This window comes from Ursus arctos, unplaced genomic scaffold (genome assembly GCF_023065955.2).
Source record: "Ursus arctos isolate Adak ecotype North America unplaced genomic scaffold, UrsArc2.0 scaffold_12, whole genome shotgun sequence".
Lineage (NCBI taxonomy): Eukaryota > Metazoa > Chordata > Mammalia > Carnivora > Ursidae > Ursus > Ursus arctos.
This window is the reverse complement of record NW_026622786.1, coordinates 1727494-1748327: the sequence shown is the minus strand read 5'-3', so window position 1 is coordinate 1748327 and position 20834 is coordinate 1727494. Positions and strand designations below refer to the sequence as shown.

The window sequence follows — 20834 nt, the reverse complement described above, 5'->3', positions numbered from 1 at the left end:
AGGTGGTAGTGACCTTCGGGAGCTAACAGAACTACCCTTCTTTATACCCTTTTTACTATATTTGAAGCTCATGTGATGCCTAAGAAATCAGTTTATACAAGATACAAGTTCGGAGCTGCTGCTTCTGTCTCCGAGTGTCCTACGTTTTGCCATCAAAGTATGTGGAGATAATGAGTACTGGGTGATGTACAGAATTATTGAATCACTATATTGTACACTAGAAGCTAATATAACACTAACTATACTGGGGTTAAAAGCATTTTTAAAAAGGACATGGAGAATCCCTGCCCCCAAAATATTTTGTTTCCCCCAGAAGACCCCTCCGTGTCTCCCTCTTCATCATTCAACTTCTATCTACTGCTTCTGTGGAGAAAATGTGGCGGCAGCCTTGCAGGGAGGGGCACAGCAATGAGCAGTGACAATAAATACTCTTCAGTGTTTGGTGAGGGGCTGCCTGAGATCAGGGAAGATACCAGGAGGAGGAAACTTCCAAGTCCTTTTGCCTCCCAACTCCCACATCCCAGGAGAACCCACCAGTCAGTATGTCACCCTGGGAGATGCTCTTGGGTCGAAAATTCACCTTCCATCTCTCTGTCCTGACCCAGAAACTGTGGTGAGGCCACAGCGAGACAGTTCAAGGGAAAATTCCTAGTGTTGATACCAACTCCTGCTATCCTTACACACACGCATACACGCACACACACACCTATATATTTGAGATTTCAGATGCTCCTGGCTGGATTCTCTTCCTTCTGAATAAGGCCCCATCTCTGATATCTGCCCATCTAAGAGACTTTCTTCCCTGAAACAATATCCACAGATATGTTTCTATGGTACTTCACATGTTGCTTCTCTTTTTACTACTCTCAGTTTGGGGCAGTTTAAGAGAAGGCCAAAGTATGGGGCTGAGCTGGGGGTGGGTGGTAAGGATTCATGCATCCTGGTGGGACAGCTCGGCCTAAGGCTGGCTGGGCTGGAAGTTATGTAAGCAAGTTTAAAGTGGGGGGCATAATGAGGGTGAGGTAGCAGGTTGCTGCTGAAAGCAAGTGGCCCAGATGCTGTGAAGTCACACACTACCCCTGTGTGGGCCCCCTGAACCGATCCCCAAAGTAGTTCACAGAGAAGAATCTAAGGACTGAACCGGAGGGACCTCAGGGCTTTTGCAGTCCACCTTCTGCGTGATGGGAATCGCTGCCACAGCCTGCTTGGTACTTGTTGGGATCTTTGCCTTGGGTCAAAGAACAGGTAGTTGAGCCTGCTAGACGAGAGAATCACGGGCTTTGGAGTCTGACATATTGGGCCTCCTTCCTGCAGCCATCCCTTAGTAGCTTTGTGACTCTGGGTAAGTCAGTTACCCTCCCAAGCCCTTTTTAACCTGTCTGTAAAATTCTATCCTGCCTCACAGAGTTGTTGGGAGGTTAAAGGAGGAAATATACATTAAGGGCCTACAACAGAATCACAGCAAAGCTTAGCTCCCTGTGTCCCCACTGGTGGGTGCAGGGACAGCTCACCCCCATGAACAAGGGAGAAATGGAGATCAGGAACATGAGACTCAAGTCCCCAGCCTTCAGAGTGACAGGGCTGGATACAAGAGGCCTGCGGGCCTGCTTGCTTCCCTCTTTGCCTAGTGCTGCAGAGCACTCCAGGATGAAGCCCCAAGGAAGGGTGGGAGAATGGGATCATGAAGCCATGGTCAAGGCCTGGACCTGCTCAAAGGTCTTGGACCCTCCCAACAGGTCTCTCTCCCAAACCTCCCTCCCTTCCTCCCCTCCCCAGTGCGCAAAATGCCCTACCCTCAATTTTCCAAGACTCTCATTTGATGCTTTTAAACTTTCTTCTTTATTTAGACAGAAAAGACCAACTCTTTAAAAGTAAAATGCAATAAATAAATAAGTTAAGCATAGAGAAGTGTCTGAAATGGACCCGCAGTCTCCCTTACCATTCCCACCCCCACCCCTTTCCCCTAAAACCTCTTCCTAAAGAAAATGATCAGGTAATAAACCCCTGTAACCCTCCCCACACCCCTCCTCCCAAATACCCAATCACCCCCAAAGCAAAGGGAGAAATCAAGAGAGAGAAAAAATCCAAGGGAAACATTGTCTAAACTCCCAGAAAGAGAGATGGCAGCGTCCGGGCCGGGCCGGGCCGGATAACGCACGGGTGGTAGTGGTATTTACACGGAGGGGACCAGCAGAGACTGTAAACATTTTTAGGGGTTGGGGGAGGTCTTTTCCTCTTGAAAGGAGGAGGGTCTCTGTGGCTGACTGGTGGAGAGGCAGCCCTCAGGGCTCCCCCACACCCTCCTAAGAGGGGGCCCATGGGGGAGGCAGTGAGTTTTAGGGCTGGGAGCCCAAGGTTCAGGGATATCCTACCTCTAGCTGAGGGTGGCAAGGAGTGTGAGAGCCAGCTTCTGAGAAACCCCTAATGTGGGGAAGAGGCTGGGGTGAGGGTGAGGTGGGGAGCTTGTGGGAGGCCCCTCTGCCCTCCCGGGGGCCACAGGCCCGCTGGTGGGGGAGGCAAGTGCGAAAGCTGGGCACAGAAGGTCAGCACAGGAGCCCCAGCAGAAGGCAGATACCCCGGAGCCTTTGAGCCTGTCCCTTGCTCCCTCACAAAGGCCAAAAGGGCACCTGGGAAGAAACAGGCCCTTCAGGAGGGGCGGGGTGGTGGGAATGGGCCGGTGTCCTGTTCCCCCAGGGCTGTGAAGCAGCTTTTGCCCCAGAGCCCCATTGAGGCCCCGGGCAGGTGTGCAGAGAGGGCTGGGACCAGACGTGGGGAGAGGCGTGTGGTGCCCCTTCCTCTGGTGTCTCCAGACCTGTGAAGGAAGGAGACATGGGTGAAGCTGTGGGGAAGACACAGCCAATGCAGGTCACAGGCCCTGCCAGGGAAGAGGTAGCTGGGTTGGCTGATGCAGGATAGGATGGGGCCACCTGGGGAAGGCAGGTCATCGGAAAGGCCTCAGTCCAGATGGAGCCCCCCAGCTGTTGGACAAGGGGCAATGATGGAGGAGACGGGAGGGAGAGGCCCCATGACATAAGAAACCAAAGGATATTCAGAAGGAGATATTCACATAGCCCGTGAGAGAAAGAAAGGCTGGAAGATATGGTGACAGGGACTGGAGGGGACAAAGCAAAGGAGTGAGACAACAGGCAGGCAGGCAGAGATAGCTAAGAGAAAGGAGGAGAAGGGGCAGTGGACAGACAGACACCTGGAGGAAGAGCAAGGCGGCCAGACTAGGACCTGGGGCTGGGCTTAGGGCTGCAGACTTGAGGGCTGAGAACCCCAGCCCCTAGAGTGCTCTCATTCCTTTTCAGAAAGGAACAAAGAAAGCAAGAGAGAAATGCACAGACACAGACCACAGTCACCAACCACTGTTGACCAAGCACATCCCGCGAGCTGCCCCCGGCCCTGACCCTGGGCTGCGGGGCGCTTCCCTCCGCGGCCCCCTCCCCAAATAACAAACAATCGGCTCCAAAGACAACACGCTCGTTCCATGCAACTTACAGGGGCCCGGAGCAGGGGTCCGGGGATGGGGGCTTCGGCCGACAATGGACACGGGCCCTGGGCTGGGGGGCCCCCAGGGTGGGGGGAGTTAAGCAGCCAGGATTGGGGGGAAAGGGGGAGAAACAGAAGATGTGGGTATTGTTCTTGGGTTGTGTTTTTTTCAGGGGTTTGGTCCAAAGGAGATTAAACAAACACAAAAGTCACCAAAGCTCACAGCTCTGTGGCCATGAGGCTAGGGTAGTGGTGGCAAAGGGGTGGAGAGGACCCATTTAGTGAAATTCAGGCAGTCCAGCATTTTGGCCTCCTCCACCTAAACCGAAGCTGCTCCTGGGAGGCCTGAAGCTTGGACTCCCCCCAGTCTGTTCTATGCACGCTCCACTGTCCCACGGGTCTATACTACATAACAGTCCAGGGTCTATACTACCTGGAGTCCAGGGCACTGAGGATCTGATGTCCCCACCTCTCAGAAGGATAGTTATTCCAGGAGCCATGATTCTAGAACCCTCCAGTACCTTATACCAGTCCCCTTACTTCCCCAACTCTACTCCCCTAATTCCACTCCGACCCAGAGGAAAACCAAAAAGAGAGAGACACACAAACACATGGACACAGACAAATGAGACCAGATACTGAGGAAGACCGGGGAGGGGACACAGATCTAGACAGACCTGGCTCTCTCTGGGGTCACGTGTGTGTGTTTGTGTGTGTGTGTGTGTGTGTGTGTGCGCGCACGCACACGTGGATGTATGTGTGTGTGAGAGAGAGAGAGAGAGAGAGAGAGAATGACTCGGGAGACTGAAACACAGCAGAAGGAGCTATACCAGATCCCTGCTTCAAGTGCCCAGAGTTGGGGTGGAGGTGGGGTGGGCATCCCTGAGGCTGGGGGAGCAAGGGTGGGGGCGGTCCGAGTGAGGGCCCTGGCTTCAGTGTGAGGGAGCTGAAGAGGTCACAGGATGGGAGCAGGACCCACCTGGGGGCCCTCAGTAGGGCCGGTTGGCATCCTTAGGCCGCTTTAGCTGGACTTTGAGGCGCTTCATGCCGATCTGGAAACCGTTCATGGCCTGGATCGCAGCCTGGGCACTGGCCGGATTGTCGAAACTCACAAAGCCTGAGGTGAGAGGGGCGTAAGGCCCAGCCCAACTGCACCTCACCTGCCTGTGCTGAGGGCCAGAGCCTGCTCTTTGGCTCCCCGGCACCACCCTACTTCCTCCTGGGATCCTGAATGCCTGGCGCACAGTAGGCATTCGACGGGTAGCTGCTGATTGATAGGGTGAGTAAATGAATGTGGTCCAGCCACTCACATGCACTAGGACATTCTTTCCGGCACTCTTTGAAGGGCAGCCCCTTCCTCAGCCCGGATAACTCTGACCTGCCTTTTGAGAACACCACTTGTGGCCCTTCATGACTTCTCAAGTGCAGAGGACAGGGCTCCTTCTCCCCTGAAGCAACTTTTCAAAGACACAAAGGCAAAAAACTCCACTCCCTAAGAGTTCTCCCTTTTGAGAACCAAACACCCCGTTCCCGAGCCTCTTCCAGTCGTCATGGAGCATGAATCTGACCAGGGCTCAAGGAGAAAAGGTGAAGCTGCAGTTTTTGGAGGAAGAGCTGGGCCTGGACAGCAGCCGGTACGGGCTGCCGAGGGTGTAAGAAAGGCTCTTTCCGACTCTGGGACAATCTGGATTTCAAAGTGTGGGCCCGCTGTGACCATAAATGCCTTCAGCTGTCTCGGACCTTGTCCACGCTGGGACTTTGGCAAGAATGTGCCATATTTTATCTTTTGGATCGTCATATTCTTACCAAAACACTTGCTCTGATTGGTGGCCCGGTCAACAAAGACTTTGGCTGAGATAACGTGGCCAAAGGGGACAAACATCTGGAGGATCTCCGAGTCCGTGAACTCCTGGGGCAGGTGGTAGATGAAGATGTTGCAGCCGTCAGGGCCTGGGTGGCAGCAGAGACAAGAGGAAAAGCTCAGCAACTGGGAAACACTCAGGGGGCAAGGGCCCCATAGAAAGCAGGCCCTGAGAGGACCCTCCAGTCCCAGCCCCCAGCATGCGGGCCAGGGCGCCAGACACCTCTTCCCCACTTGCTTTCTTCCCACACACGGGGCCAGAGTCAGGCTTGGAGCAGGCGACAGGGAGGCCCTGGCCCAGGACAAGGGCGCTCCTATCCCCGAAGTCTCTGGGCTGGGAGGAGCGCGCCCAGGCCGCACCTTCCCGCTGCTGCTGCTGCGGTTGCTGCTGCGGCTGCTGCGGCTGCTGCTGCTGGGGCGGAGGTGGGGGCTGCTGGGCGACCAGGGCGGGAGGCTGCGGGAACGCGGGCGCGACCAGGCTGTAGGCTGCTGGGTAGGCTGCTGCGGTGGGAGAACGGAGAGCTAGTGGACGTCCCCAGATCCCCCCCGCCCCCGGCTCCCGGGGACCTCTGGCCAGCCCCGTCTCCCTCCCCCCAGCCCAGGCCAGTGCGGTGGACAGGGCTGAAAGGTGTCCGAGAAGGCGCCACCTGGGACTCTGGGAGCACCGCCCCTAACGGTAGGGCCCGTAGGAGCTGTCAGGAAGCGCGAGGAGGTGGCTGGCAGGGCGGGGCGCCCGGCAGCCCAGCCTCTGTCCCCCACTGCCCCTCCCGTCGGGGGGCCTGGGCTCCTCACCTGTGTAGTGCTGCATCCCCGCGTAGGCCTGCTGCAGGGGGTCCACGGGGGCCGCGGGGCTCTGGGCTGGGAAGAGCAGCGCTGACTGTGAGGGTGGGGCAGGACGCAGGGCGAAGGCCAGGTGCGGGGGGGGGGGGGGGGAGCGGACAGCCTCACAGGGCACGGGGTGTGGCAGGAGCGCGCGCAAAGGCACAGAGCCGCGGGCAGAGGGCAGAGCGTGGTCTGTGACTGGCCGTGCAGCCCTGCGCTCCTCCAAGCCTCAGCTGCCCTGGCTGAACGGCCAGGAGCATCCCTGCCCCAGCCGGACAGAGCAGGAGAAAGCCCCTAATCACCCCGAGGCCTGGAGAGGGACGTGTGCCACGGCCGTCTGCCGCCCATGGGAGCCGTGGCTTTGACAGTGGCCGGGGAGAGAGGGGGACAGGCAGAGACCCCCACCTGGGTAGGGGTGAACCCCGTTGGGATACAGAGCGTCAGGGGCAGGCTGCCCGGTGGGCTGCGTGGGCACTGGGCTGTAGCCGTTGACGCCCAGGGCAGCAGGGATTGCAGAGACGGGCGTGGCAGCGATGGCAGGAGGGGTGCTGGTTCCTAGGGAGGAGAAAGCGACAGAGACAGAGCGGAGAGGCGCGTGTGCACGCACAAACGCGGAGAACCCGTCAGCACGTCTGCAGGCAGAGGGAGGAAGCAGGCCACTGAGCAGTGCCCTGGGTCCCACCCCCCGGCCTCCGACACACGGCGGGGTGGCGGCTCCTCTGACGGGTCCCATTCACGCCCAGCCCAACCAGTCCCGCCTGGGCCTTACCTGAGGATGGGGTGATGGGAGTGGCGATGAGGCCATTGGCATTGATGGCGGCCATGTGCTGCATCTGCACGGCAGCCATGGTGGCCATGGGGCTGAGGTAGGCGCTGTGAGCCGCTACCAGGGCTGCCTGCTGCTGCATCAGCTGGGGGAAGGGCAAGAGAGGAGAGTGGGAGCAAGTCCCCTGGGCCCAGCCTGGTTCCCCTCCTAGCCCTGGGCCTCGGCACTGGAAGGGTGGGGACCGGTCCTGGAAGCCAGGAGGAGACAGGGAGGGGCCAGGCCCGGTACACAGGGGTCGGGTGCTCACGGCCTGGGTGTAGGCGCTGTAGGCTCCAAACTGCAGGGCGATGGGGCTGAACATGCCCAGCTGGGTAGCCACCTGCTGCATTCGGCGGAGACCTCGCTCCTTCTCCGTGTCAGCAAACTTCACCACCAGGCTGGATGAGGCACCCTGGGCAGGGGCCATGCGTGTGGTTAGAGGGACAGAGTCGGGATCTCTCCTCCCCAGAGCCCTCAGGGCCCGGCCTCAGTTCCACCCCGCAGGCTTAGCCTCTTTGGGAGGGCAGACATCATTGCGCCTCTCTCAAAGGCGAAGGTTTTAATCCCAGCCTCCCCCTGTGCCAGGATGTGCAAGGACTAGAAAAAGTTGAGGAACTCGAAGGCATGTGCTTGAAAAGGGAAAGGCCTACTGGAATCCGAAGGGCATCGCTGGCTTCTCCGTGAGGATTCTGAGCCAGAAATTATCTCCAGGGTGGATCAGCCACAGCCAATAGTTAATCTCAGGATGGTTGTGGCAGCTAGCTGCCCCAGCCCCCGTACTGCGACTCCTACCCCGCACCCCAAACCTCATCGTGTGTTCAGAGGACGAAGCCTCAAGTTTTAATACCACCTTGGACTAAATAAAAAGCCAACCCAAGAACATTTGCAGAGATTGTTGTAGAACCCTGGAATCTAGAATGCAGTTCTCTATTTAGTGTTGTATCCTCTTGACCAAGTTCCTACTAAATGCTTGCCCAGCCTCTGCTGAGGGACCCTCAGAGTCAGCTAGTATCGTTTGAGAAATTTGCTCTGCTGGAGAGCCCTCCACGAGTGCAGTCAGTCTGCTAATGTACAGAGGGCACGGGGGGCCTCTAAACAAGCGTTCCAATGCCCAACCAGTGAGGGTGGGGGGTACGGGAAGGTGGGGGAAGAGACAGGAGATGCAGAGGCTGAGGGGGGGAGGAGGCCAGAGAGGAGGGCAAGGCATGTGGACTGGAGGTGAGGGACACGGGTAGGGGTCAGAGGTGGGGAGATGCCATCTAAAATGTGAATGTGAGAGGGGGCTCACCGGCAGGGTCCGGCTGCTGTGAAGGGTGTTGATGGCCGCCTGGGCCTCGGCGTGGGTCTGGAACTTCACAAAGGCGCAGCCTACAGCGTCCAAGAGCAGGGAGGAAAGGGCGAGTGCTCACCCCCAAGGGCCCCCACTGTCCCCGTTGCTGGGAAGCCAGGGGACATGCGCAGGAAGGCCAGAGGGCCCCGTTGGGGAAGGGGTAGCGACTGGATACCTTTGCTGGTGCCATCCGGCCCCCGGAGCACAGTGCACTCGTCTATGGTCCCAAAAGGCTCGAACATCTTCCTGACGTCCTCATCTGTCTGCTGCTTCCCTAGCATCCCCACAAAGAGCTTCCGGTCTTCTGGGGGGTAAGGCACAGGAGGAGGGGCCTGTTCAGGGCACCCTGGCTGCTTTCCCAACTCTACTCTGGCTTGGGACAGGCAGGAATCCTGCCCTTCACCTTCAACAATGCCCTGGAGCTCCAGGCACTGCCCTCGCCCTAGGACTAAGGCTTCTAGCATGTGAAACCGGTGATGTTTGGGGAAATGGGGTACAGTTACAGAGAACGCTCAGCCCAGTTCTGAAGGACTTGCACTTTACTCTGGGCTGCAGTTTTGCCATCTCTACAATGGGCTGGATGACATCCCCTCTGACCACACTGACTTCAATCCCCACCTTGACCGGGAACCCTATGGAATTCTCAGATTTTCTTCCTCAAGAGAGGCTGCCCCTCAGCTACTCCAAGCCCTGGGCCTGAGTCCAGAGTCCAAAGGTACAGCACCTACCTCCTCGGCTCTCGCTGTCGGCCGGCTTGACCTGGATTGGCCTGTTCATCTAAAGGAGAGAAGAGAAGGCAACTGCTGGGGACCTCCTCTGAACCCCCCAGGAGCCCTCCCCAGGCCAGGACCTGCAGAAAGGCTAGAGGGAGTGAACCCCAGGCCCTGAACTGCTGATGGGAAGGAAGGGATGGGCCTAATCTGGTTTAGGATTAGGAGCCGAGGGGATTAGAGGCAGTGGAAGGTGAGGATGTAGACTGAGGATGCTCCTGGGGCCAGCTCTGGCTCCCTCGAGGCCCCGGTGACTTGGCCAGGGGTAAGTGACGCTGTCTTTAGGGGGAGAATGGAACTTCCCGTAGGACCTGGGTCCTGAGACAGAGCCCAACCAAGGGGCTATTCAGCAAGAGCTGCCTCAGTTTTACAAAGTAGGGGCAACAGAGGCCACTCCAAATAAGCAGCCCCAAGGAAGACTATCGACCCGGAGACACCCCACAGATGCCACGATTTCCTTCTGACCCCTAGAGGTGTGTCTGCTTCTCTATCTGCCCCCCTACACCCCTTGACCCCAGGGGGAAGGCACTCGGGCAGCACAAAGGGAGCAGATGCCCAGTCTCCGTGGCAACGGGAGAATGCGCGCCATGGCAACAGCCCACTCAGCCTGATTTATCCCTCCCGTCGCCCTGGCGACCATGGTGACGTCATCACTTCTGCTGCTCCACACACCCGGAGAAGGAGTGTGGGGGGGTGAGAACAGGGTAGGCTGGGGGCGGAGGATTTGGTGGGGGCTGGGCGGTGGGGGAAGGGCCCAGGACAAGCTTCCTGACTCGCGCTGAGCAGAGGCCCTGCAGGAGCCACCCTGTCCCTTCCTCTGCCTTCCTTGGCCAAATCAAATCCTTGGTGTCTCACAGCTGAGAGGGCTCCAAAGGAGGAACTGCTGTCCTGCGCTCTTTTGACATTCTCCCTGTACCCTGAAGTCCTCTAGAGCTCTCCTTCTCTTCACTCCTGCAGCACCTCCCTTTGTTCAGTCTCCAGTGGAAATGCAGACACCCCCCCCCCCCGCCCGGGTTCCACTCTCCACGTTCTTGTCTGGTGAGGGGACTTAGCAATGACTTCTGCAGGTTGATTTCCTTAACTGGTGGGGAGCATCTTCGGAACTGGAGGGAGGGGATGGACTCAATATTTCGTGTCTGAAAATATTTTGCTATTGAGGGGCAGTCCTAGCTCCAGTGACCAAAAATAGATATTAAACAAAAGAAACCATTTATCTACAATCCGAGGGGGGGGCTATGGGTATCCTCATGAAAGGCACTGGACTGGGAGTCAGGAGGCCTGGGTTCAGGGACTGGCCCTACCACTCACTAGCTGGGTGACCTTGGACAAGTCACTTCCCTCCTCAGGGCCTCAGTGTTCTCATCTGTAAAACAGTGGGGCAGACCAGGTGGTGGTGAGTCAGGTTCCCCTTAGCTCCCATGTTCCAGCCTTTGGGAATCTTGCGTGTCGTCACTTCACACAGAGAAGCGCAGGACTGATAGTTACCCCTTGCCCCTGCTCACACCAGAGCCTCCTCCCTGGCATCAGGCCATTCCAGTCAGTCTGACAGGACTCTGCTTGTGAGGTATCCTCAGCCCTGGATCAAACCTAAGCCCCACCTCAGCTGACACTCCTGTCCTGCCACCCCCATTTATGGATCTGAGAGCAGCTGGCTGGGGGGAGGTGGGTAACAGTCACCCAAATCCTGCAGCCAATGTGCCCCCAGCTTTATCTTCCACCAATCTGGGATTATCCCATCGAGGTTCAATCCCCTCAGGAGCCTGTGTGTGTGTGTGTGTGTGTGTGTGTGTGTGTGTGTGTGTGTGAGAGAGAGAGAGAGGGAGAGAGAGAGAGGTGTGTGTGTGCGGGTGGGGGTTCCATGCCCAGCGCTCTCAGTCTTGCACCCACCTCCTCTCTGTAAAGCAATCAGGAAGTGCCCCACAGGCACCTCAGCACCAGCCACACCCCCTCCAGAAGAGGCAGAATCCGAATCAGGGTCTTTCCACAGCATCAGGGAATGCTTCAGTTGACACCAACCCCTGCCCAAAATGCCCCTAGGGATTGCAGTTCTAGTCAAGGGTGGGGAACCTGAGACCCAGAGAGGAAGGATGCCATCCCTTGCTGCACGGACTCCCAGGCTCAAAAATAGCACCTCAGTAAATATCCACAGCTGATAGGGGTTCACACAAAGACACACGCAAGCGCACAGGCCGCGGGCAGACCACGTTGACAGAAGGCTCCCCTCACTCCCCCACAGATAGACAGCCTCCCTCGGTGGCCCCCAGTGACCCGCGCCCGGGCTCTCCTTCTTGGCCTGGCACTTCCTGTGGGAAGCCTGGTCTTTGTTAGCTCAGCTCGGGCACACCTGCCCCCTCCCCTGAGTCCAGCTGGGCCCTGTTTACCTGGCAACCCGGAGTCAGGCGCCTCTCTTCCCTAGCCACCACCAGCCAGGTGATAAGCCCTCCCGAGGGCCTCCCAAAGAAGAAGAGGTTATTTATACTCTATCACTCAGACCGCTCCCCCACCGACTTGGTCACTCATAAGGCCCTCATCCTTCTCACCAACAGCAAAGACCCCACTTCCAGGAAAAGATCATATTTCCAGAAAAATCTCATTCTCCTGAGGACACAGGCCTGCTGCTCTACCACCCCTGGCTCCGGACTTCCTTCCACCCGGTGTCCCAGACCACATATGGGTCCTTTCCATGGGGCCAGAATTCACTGGCTCAACAGCAAGCCGACAGGGAGGGCCCATGTCCCCAGAGTGCAATTTTGGAGAGGGCGTAGGGCAGGCTAGGCAGAAGTCCCTCCCCCCACCATCTCCAGGAGGCCACACCCTCCGGGCGGGAAGAATCCAGGGGCCTGTAGCCAAGCCCCTCCTGGGAACACTCAGGGGACAGAAAAGGAAATGGGGCTTGACAGCCATAGGCCCAGCCTCCATTCTTCCTCTCTGCAGCAGAAGCATCACCCTAATAACGGTGGCACCTTGCAGATTCCGGGTGACAGAGGTGGGGAGAAAGGAGAGAGGGCTAAATGCCCCCATTAAAAAAAAGCCTATATTGGGACACCTGGCTGGCTCAGTTGGTGGTACATGTGACTCTCGATCTCAGGGTTGTGAGTTCAAGCCCCATGTTGGGTGTAGAGATTACTTAAAAATAAAATCTTAAAAAATAAAGAAGACTGTATTAGGAGGGTGTGGAGGGAGATTAGACAGCAGGAAGAACTTCCCACAGAGCCAGCACACTAAACAGGTGTCCATGCGCGCGCGCACACACATTGAATGACTAAGGAAACAACACTTCCAGGAAGGCAGGTGGTGGAGAAAAGACTTGGGCGATACAAAGGGTCAGGCAGAGCCTGGCCACAGACATCTGCTCCCCTAGACTGCCCTGATTTCCTCCCCCAACTCCCAGCACACGGGTCCCTTGGACGATGGGACCCCTAATTTCCTACTAGAGGCTCTGTCAGGCCAATCTGGATCCTGTCCCCTGAGACAAGGGCCAAAGCAGAGGCCTCAGCGTCACCCGGGAGCTCACTCAGGAGCAGGGCTAGACAATCATTAACCAGGTGCCCTTCTCCCTCACCTCCCACCCTGGGCCTATTTTTCTTCAGGAAGGGGAGGCAGAGCCTTTCTACATGCAGACAGTTGGAGCCCCGTCTGAGCACGCAGGCAGCTGGAGGGGCTGACCCAGGGCAGGCGCCTGGCTAGCAAGACAGCAAGAAAAGAGGACATGTGGCAATGGAGATGGGAACTACTGATTTGTCAGGGGTCTCCACAGAGAAAAGGAAAGAAAGGCAAGTGGAGATGTGACATGATGGAAACCAGGCTTCCCAGGGATGCGTGTACCCACACCCACACAGCCAGGCTGGCGGGCACACGTGCACACATGTGCACACGCATGCGTGCACACACAGACTCCCTGGATCCCAAGCCCTCTCTCACACACACGCACGCACGCGCACAGATCCTTAATTCCATGGGCCGGGGCTGTTCTGGCCGCCTTGCCACCAACTAGGACAAGACAGAGGGGTGAAAGCCAGGCGGGCTGTGGGATTTGCTCTCCTAGCCGTACTCAAGGGTTGAGGGCCACAGAGGGGGTGGGTCACAGACCTACTGAAGGTTTGAAGTTGGGAGTTGTTGAAGCGGTTCTGATTTTCCTGGATGCCCCCACCCTCTTTGCCCATCTGTTTTGTCTGTTCCCCTCCCAAGACAGGATGGAGAATCAGCCTTTTTCCCAATTTCCCACGTGGGGGCAGGGGTAGAGGCTGTGGCACGTGTGTCTCCAGCACCCAGGCTGTGCTCAGCAAATGCTTGCTGAAGGGATGGACGGGGTTAGCTCTCACTACTCCTTCCTGGGGCTCTGGGGGTGGGAGACAACAGAAGCACACAGACAGTGGAACAGAACAGCGCATCCTTTCCCCCAGGCTGCATGGCTGGAGGCATCCTGAGATTCTCTATCCCTGCCAGGCCAGGCCTGGAGCAATCTGCAAGGCTGTCTCAGAAGAAAAGAAAAAGAGCTCTGACTTTTCAGGAGAGATGCCATGTCGGAGGGCATCCCTGCCGCCCTGGGCACATTTTGGGGGTCAGGCCTGATCCTCTGCAGTGATGTCTTCCCCTGCTCTTGCTTGCCCCCCAGCCCAGGCCCACCCAGGCCCTGCTCCACCCTGATGCCCAAAGCTCTTCCTAGGAGACACGAGGTGAGTCTGTCAGAGCTCAGAAGCCAGCACAGGGATGCTGGGCCAGCGTGCACCAGCTGTCCGTGTCACAGCCAGACATCCCACCTCAGAGCCGCCAAAGAGTACCTGGGTGCCTCCTGCTTGCTTTGCCACACACTTGGTGTCCAGAGTCTGTCCCCACACCTCCCAACCAGCTAAGTTCTCTCCCTAAGTGTTGCCCCATGAGCAGGTTGGGAAGTGGGGAAGGGGCGGCATTCGCTCCTTGCAAAGTCACATTTGCTCTGCTAATTGCTCTCTTCCTTCTCTCCAGGTAGAAGAAATGAATGCATCTCCAGCAAGAAAGAGGGGTATTAGAAGGAGAGGGAGTCTTCCTGGTGATGAGAGGAGGTAGAAAATGTGCTCCATGTCTCAGGAAGGTGGAGAGCCCCCTGCACCTTCTAGGGCCCTTCTCAGCCCTCTGGCCCTACAAATATGGGACTCACCCCTGGAAGCGTCTTCTGTTCGTGCAGGGCGCTCTGGGCCTTCAGGGCTGAATCGCGGGCACAGTATGTCAGGAAGGCACATCCTGAGGAGGGGCAGGGGCAGAGAGACCGGGTGGGGATGAGTCCCTGATCTCCCCTCCCTAAAAGGCTCCCCCCAACCACGAGACGGAGGACTGGGAGACTTGTCTCTGCTTGCCACCTTCTGGCCGCTGGATTGGGAAGGTGTCTGAGAGGGGCCAGACATTTTGCCCCAGGGAGTCTCTGGGCTGCTGAGCTGGGGACAGAGACCCAGGGCCTGGGAGGTTTCTGTGATGGTGGCATTGGGAGAAGGAACTGTTGGGAGGGGGGCTTTGTGTGGGGGGGAGAAGGGGCATGTGGTTGCCAGACAAGTGTGTACAGTGTGGTTTCTCTCTTCCTTCACTGGCCTCTTTTCCCCTTCTCCTTCGCCTGTACCTCCTTCCATCTTGGTCCGCATCACCCCTCTCCTCTCCCATTTTCCCTATTTCCTCATCTCTCTCCAACTCCGCGGGAGGCAGGGGGAGGGTGGAGAGTGGGATAGAGGAGAAGGAAAGGGGAGAGCAGTTCACTGCCAGTCCCTAGGCCAGTGGAGGAGGAGGCAGTGGGCCCCTCACACCCACCCCCAGTACCTGGAGCTCTCCAAGTCCTGACTGGGACCTGACCCTGCTTAGCAAGAGTGCACAGCCCTGGACAGGCCCAAGGAGTGCCTCTTGGCCGGGCCCTCTTAACTTCCGGCCCCCACACTTCCCAGATCTATTCTAGTCTCTGTCCTCCACACCCTGCTTCTCAGGTCCCTCTCTTGGGTCCTGGAGCTGCCCTGCCCAGTCCATGTCGACTCTTGCCAGGTTGACCCCCACCCCAATAGTGTCTGAGGCTACTAAGATTCTCAGGCGCACGCGCGCGCACACACACACACACACACACACACACACGCACACACACCCCTGCCCTGCTCCTTATCTCCCAAACCAGATCCTCCATCCTCCTTTGAGTTCATCCACGACATCACCCCCTCATCTCTGGGATCCACATCTCTGCATCCCCTGGACAACTCTTCCCCCAAAGAGGCCGTCCTTAGGCCTGCATCAGAGTCCCCTGCTCACCCTGGCTGTTCTCTTCCAGCTCCTCCATCCCCTCCTTAGCCCCTGAACTCTTTCCATCCATATTGGCCCTTTCCAGCCCCTCTAGCCCTCCAGGCTGGCTTCTCCTCCTCCCAGCCTCCCCTCCCACCCCTGACACCTCTCCAGCCTGGCCTGACCCCTCACCCTTGTGCAGCCCGGTGTACTTGTCCTTGATGACAGTCAGCTCGAAGATCCGACCAAACTGTTCGAAGATGGGCTTCAGGTCCTTTTCCTCCAGATGCCTCGGGATCTGCCCCACAAACAGCTTGATGGCATCCGGCTCCTTCATTGGGGCGGCCCAGGAGGAGGGGCCGAGGGGAGCAGGGAGAGGCCCACAGGCCAGGGGGAGCTGCCCAGCAAGGAGGCAAGTGGTGGGGGCCGGGGCCCAGCCGGGGCTGGCTTTCCCTTTGGCCCCCAACCACAGTGCTGAGCAAAGCGGCAGCTCTTCACACAAAGGAGGCCCAGGGAGTTGAGGGCTAGGGGGTCAGGGGTCTAGGCAGACACTGTCATGCCACCAGGGGGCATAGCCCAAACAAATGATCTCCCTCCCAGAGATTTGGCAAATATCCCAGGATGGGGGGCAATGTGCTCAAGATCTGGAGGATTAGGGTGGTATCAGGGGTGCTGGGAACTGGGGGTTAAGAGTTGGAGTTGGGGAAAGGGCCTGAGGAGGGTGATGGAGAAGGAGGCTTAGGGGTTAGGGGCCTGGTAGGTTGCCAGCAGCGTCGGGGTGGGGGGGCACTCCTGATGTGGGGCAGGTGGAGCTCTCGTTGGCTTTCCCGGGAGGACACCTCCCCTGTGGCTGATCCTTCTGCTGGGTCCGAAGATCCCTGATGCCAGATGCTTGATCTCTGATGGCGGCAGGGCTCCGGGGGTCCCTTTTGCCCTGCCGCCCCCCTTCAGGTCCTCCCCTCAGCCCCCCTCCCACCCCCACCCTGGTCCCCGGGCCTGGGATGTTGCTGGCTGCTCCCGCTGCTGGGGCTGCCTGCTTTCCCGGTCACCTGGGTCCCGGAGCTCTGCTCTCCGGCCGCGCTCTCCTCAACAAAAACCTCCCCCCTCCACACCCCCCTCCCCACTCCCACCTCCTTTCCCCTGACATCAGTGATGTCAGTCTCAGGGGTAGAATACAAATTCTCTACCCTGGAGAGGGACGCACAATCCAGACAAGAGCCACGCCCTCTTTCTATCTCCTTCCTTCCTGACTCCCTTCCCACTCCCAGAAGAGCAGCTGGTCCTGTTGATAATAACCCTTCCCCCATCTTACTCCCCAATCACGAGTTGGGCAAGACACTAAGATGGAGAATTTATAGAGGAGCCCTAAGGTGGGGTCCATTGTTCCGGGGGCTGGAGCTGTCCCCGGTGCTGGAAGCAAAGACCCAGGAGAGGGGAGCAGGGGGGAGGAGGAGAGGGGAGCCGGCATCTGGGGACACTGAGTGTGGGGAGCCAAGGAAAGAATCCAGGGAAAAGAAAATGGCATAGGAACAGTTGGGCAGGTTGGGAGTGGGGGAGGAGGGAGGTGTAGATGGGGTGGGAAGCAGGTCTCAGAGCCTGGGGGAAAGGGCAGAAGGGGACCCAGAAAGGAAAGATGGAAAGGGGGGGCAGGGAAGAAGATAGCGGGGTGAAATGAGCGCAAAGAGAGAACTGTGTATTTTCCAGAAAAGGATCCAAGAAAAACTATGTCTTTCTGGCATTTGCCAACGCCCCCTTCTCTCCCTCTGGGTGGTTTGTGTGTGTAAGTGCGTGGGCAGGGAGGCGGCAGTGGTGACGACTGTGAGAGCTATCGCTTGTAAGCTCCTTGAAGACCAGGGCACGGTTTAATTCAGCATTTTACTGTTTGGGGTCTAGCACAGTGTCTTGCTCATACGTAGTTGCTTAACAATTATTTTTTGAATAAACAGTTGATGCAAAGAACCTCTGACAAGAGCACTCTGATTTCTGATTCCTTTAGGGGGAAGAACCACAGCTGGCAAGCTCCCCAATTTCTCCTCCCTTTGCCCCCCTCTCCCAGTTAGGTTCCTTGGGACTAGGACTCTCAAAGTGAGTCAGGTAGCAAAAAGGGATGGGGGGAGCACATTTGGGGGCCATTACTCTCCTAAACAACTCTTCTTCTACAGGTGAGCTAGTTCCCCTATAATCTCAAGGGAGCTTAATTAACTTTTCCATGCATTGGGCCCACTCACGGCACCCTTCAGTGCAGGGAGTACCTGCTGACATCAACTCTCCGGGACAGGGCAGCCCTTGCTTGCAGCCCTTGTGGAACACCCTGTCTCCTGTCATTCCCTTCTTCATCCCAGAGTGGAGCTGATGTCTCCATAGTGGCACTGGTGTCTCTGAAATACATCCCAACCAAATCCTGGCCGCCCCCATTCCTCGGCTGTCACAGCAGGCAAACCTATCTTCAGGAAGGGAAGTAATAGGAATGGCGCTTAGATGACATGGTGTCCCAGGCATTGTTCCAAGTGCTTTGTATTTACTAATTTGTTTAATCTTCCGCACTACCCTATGGTGTAGGTTCTACCATTACCTCCAAATAAAGATGAGGGAACCAAGGCACCAAGAGATAAAATGACTTGCCTTATGTCACAGAGCTAGAAAGAGGCCTCAGTGAGGGTGGAGCCCAGGCAGTCTGGTTCCTGAGTCCTGAGTTTAAGCCCCACATCAAATGCTCCCCATGGGAATGGAAGGAGTTGTTAAGCTTGGCTTTCTTCCTCTTGTGTCTTTAATTGAGCTCTGTGTGAGAGAAGGTCTTCTTCCTACTGCTTGATTCTCTGTTGACCACCTTCCATCCTTCCTTAGCCTGTGTTTGAGTGTGTGTGTATGTGTGTGTGTGTGTGTGTAAATATGATTACACTTCATCAATGGATGCCCAGGTCCTCCCAGTTGGGCTCCTAAGATGGACACAGGGGGAGAGGGTGGAGGACCCAGTACTGGGTGGTCAGAACATATGATGGCAGTGCCAGGGAACCAAGAGTGCAAACACATCTGGAAAGTAACTTTCCACTCCTTACTCCACCCTCACTGCTCCTTTTCTTGCCTCCTAATCTGATCTCAGTATTTATGGAGATGCTAAACAGATCACACCCTCTGAGGATGGAGCCTAGGAAGACCCCATGGCCCTGTTGATCTGGTTACTCTGTGTCTTGTCAGCAGATCTGCCGCCCTGCTGCTCATTCAGGCTTGGGGCTAATCACATTAATTGAAATATTAAACATTTACAAAAATGAATTATAATGAACTCCCCTTACTCCTCCTCCCAGTCAGCAATGGGGGAGACAGCTGCAGGCAGCAAAATGCCTCCATCCCTTTGCTTAGTTTGTGGTCCCCGGACGGAAGGTTTCCATCTGAAAGGAGAGGCAGGGTTAAGGGGAGAAGAGCTGGGAGGTTGCATCAGGCCATCCTTGCTGGGTGGCTGTGGGCACATCTCTGCCTTGTGAGGTAAATCTAGGGCGTTAACCCTACGGCTCAGAGGCTCATTCTGGGGAGTTGCTCTCCAGGAAGAAATGAGGCTTCCAAACCTTACTTCCTCCAAGGTCCTTTCTCTTTCCACCATCCCCAAGATCCCCCTCTTTCTTATTCTTCTACATTCAATGCTAAGCTGCCCTACATAAAAAGATTATTGACTTTATAAAGGAAGAACTCTACTCCTGATTTTAGATTCTTAGGGAATGAATAATTGGGATATATTTCAGAAAGGGGAAAATGTAGTGGTGGTATATGTGGCAAAGTGGCCAGTCACCAAGTACAGGGTGAAGCCACCTGCAGCAGAAACCATGACACTGGACAAAGAATCTATTATATGATCTTCCTTCCCTCAAGTGGCTTCTACCTCAGATGGAGAGGTAAGACAGGCCAGCGCCGTGTGCAATAGTGAGCACCGAGGTGCTGTAAAAACAAAAGTAAGTAGAAGTAGCCTCTCTTATTTACACAGAGTGGTATTTGGGCCATGCGAAGTGCTCAGTCAAGAAAGACTTGGTTGATTCTCAAAGTACGAGAAGACCACAGACTAGCAGAAGGAGGACATTACTTATTTTGCGCACAGGCTGGGAAGATGGAGAAATTTTGCATACTTGTGCATGCATGTGTGTGCGTGTGTCGATTTGCCAGTCCAGTTCCAGCACTGTTTAATAGAAGGCAAGCCATATACATAATTTAAATTTCTAGTAGCCCATTAAAAAAGTTAAAGAAATAGTGAAATTACTTTTAATAGATTTTAACTGATATATCCCAAATATTATTCACGGTGCTTATGAATCCAAAATATTCAACATATCCTCAATATAAAGTTATTAATAAGATACTTTACTTTTTTTAAAACTACATGTTCAAAATCCAATGTGTATTTTACACTTAATATACTTACAGCAACATTCGAGTGCTCGATAGCCACAGGTGGCTCGTGGTGACCGTATTGGATAGTGCAGCTTAAGAGCTTCCTCCACGAGCTTTTCTGGGGGTGGAGGGGTGGGAAGAAACAGGTCTTGGCCAACAGGAACTATCACCTCTGGTTAACGTCCACTCCTGCCTGAAAAAATCACCGGTGACAGATGGCAGCTTATCTATCTCTCTACTAACCCTTTCTCCTAAAAGCCAGACAAACAGCTGCAATGATTACTAACCTGGACGAGCTTCCTGGGAAGACCTGTAGCTGACTGCCTCATCTATCTTCCGTGGTTTTTTCCTGGCTTGGGAACTGCCAACATTTTCATTTCTTCTCCTCAGTCTTTGCTGAGAAGGATAGAGGTAGACCACTGAGAGACCCCCTCCATGGCCATGGTCTAAATGCTGGGCTTGTTTTTCCTTGGGCAGTTGTCCACAAATCTGAAAGACCAGCCTCCCTTCTGAGATCTTTTCTCAGTCCCCCAGGAGGCCTCTGCTGGGCATGATCTCCGGGAATGTAAAACTCAGCACCCTATATATGGACAGACAGGCTCCTGCCCTTTCCAGGCCTATTTTCAGCTCTTTGGCTTTATGTTTCACTTTCCTTTCTTCATTAGATACTAAAAGAGCACGCCTTGAAGACCAACTGCCTTTCCCCTCCTCTGTTCAACTGGGAATGGGAGAGATGATTTAGGATTTATGAGGGGCAACTTAATCTACACAAGAAAGTCAGTCCAAGAGGGGAAACCTCGGGCAGGATGTGCCCCAGGTCCTTTCCAGTATCTTTAGTGTGAGAATGTCCCTTCCTTTACAGCACTCTGTTCACTCCATCCTGTGGGATGCCTTCGTGTTGTTAAGTGTCAAGTGTCTACAGGGCTGATGGAGGGGTTTGGCTTCGGACCTGCGGAAGGGGAAGAAGATTGAATTCTCTCTCTCTACTACTCGGTTTCAACAGCTGCCAAACAAGGCAGAGGGTCAGGAACCAGATTCTGGGAAACTCTGCCTTAGGAATCCCTTTTCCAGTTTTTCTCTAGAGCCAAGGGAAAAAAAAAACCTATTTGAAGTTGAGTGAGGTCAAGAAGAAGGGCTCATTCCACATAC

The 20834-nt window shown here is 55.8% G+C and overlaps 1 protein-coding gene across 4 annotated transcripts; it reads right to left on the bottom strand.

Annotated features, from left to right (window-relative positions):
• Positions 1-1820: 1820 nt before the first annotated feature.
• On the bottom strand, positions 1821-19842 carry CELF3 (CUGBP Elav-like family member 3). 4 transcript variants are annotated; one of them, XM_057310269.1, is made up of 14 exons: positions 19717-19842; positions 15501-15606; positions 14218-14300; positions 9039-9087; positions 8486-8614; positions 8269-8348; positions 7249-7392; positions 6945-7086; positions 6581-6730; positions 6146-6211; positions 5714-5854; positions 5299-5442; positions 4472-4609; positions 1821-2812 (listed from the first exon to the last, which is right to left on the bottom strand). In XM_057310269.1, the coding sequence occupies exons 4-13, from the start codon at positions 9085-9087 to the stop codon at positions 4482-4484; spliced, it is 1173 nt and encodes a 390-aa protein (XP_057166252.1). In that variant the 5' UTR covers positions 14218-14300; positions 15501-15606; positions 19717-19842; the 3' UTR covers positions 1821-2812; positions 4472-4481. The 4 variants fall into 4 exon arrangements, with proteins under 4 accessions (XP_057166252.1, XP_026342360.1, XP_057166250.1 ...); XM_026486575.4 differs by lacking the exon at positions 19717-19842 and having other exon boundaries at positions 15501-15736; XM_057310267.1 differs by lacking the exon at positions 19717-19842 and having other exon boundaries at positions 2066-2812; positions 8486-8611; positions 15501-15736.
• Between the last annotated feature and the right edge of the window lie 992 nt (positions 19843-20834).

Bases quoted from the DNA above. Each gene is read 5' to 3' on its own strand.
- CELF3 (XM_026486575.4), bottom strand. From the start codon at position 15,645: ATGAAGGAGCCGGATGCCATCAAGCTGTTTGTGGGGCAGATCCCGAGG. The intron at 7,393-8,268 runs GTGAGCCCCCTC...GCCCCTGCCCAG, and splicing joins ACAGCAGCCGGACCCTGCCG to GGTGCCTCATCCAGCCTGGT. The intron at 7,087-7,248 runs GTGAGCACCCGA...CCCTTCCCCCAG, and splicing joins ACAGCGCCTACACCCAGGCC to CTGATGCAGCAGCAGGCAGC.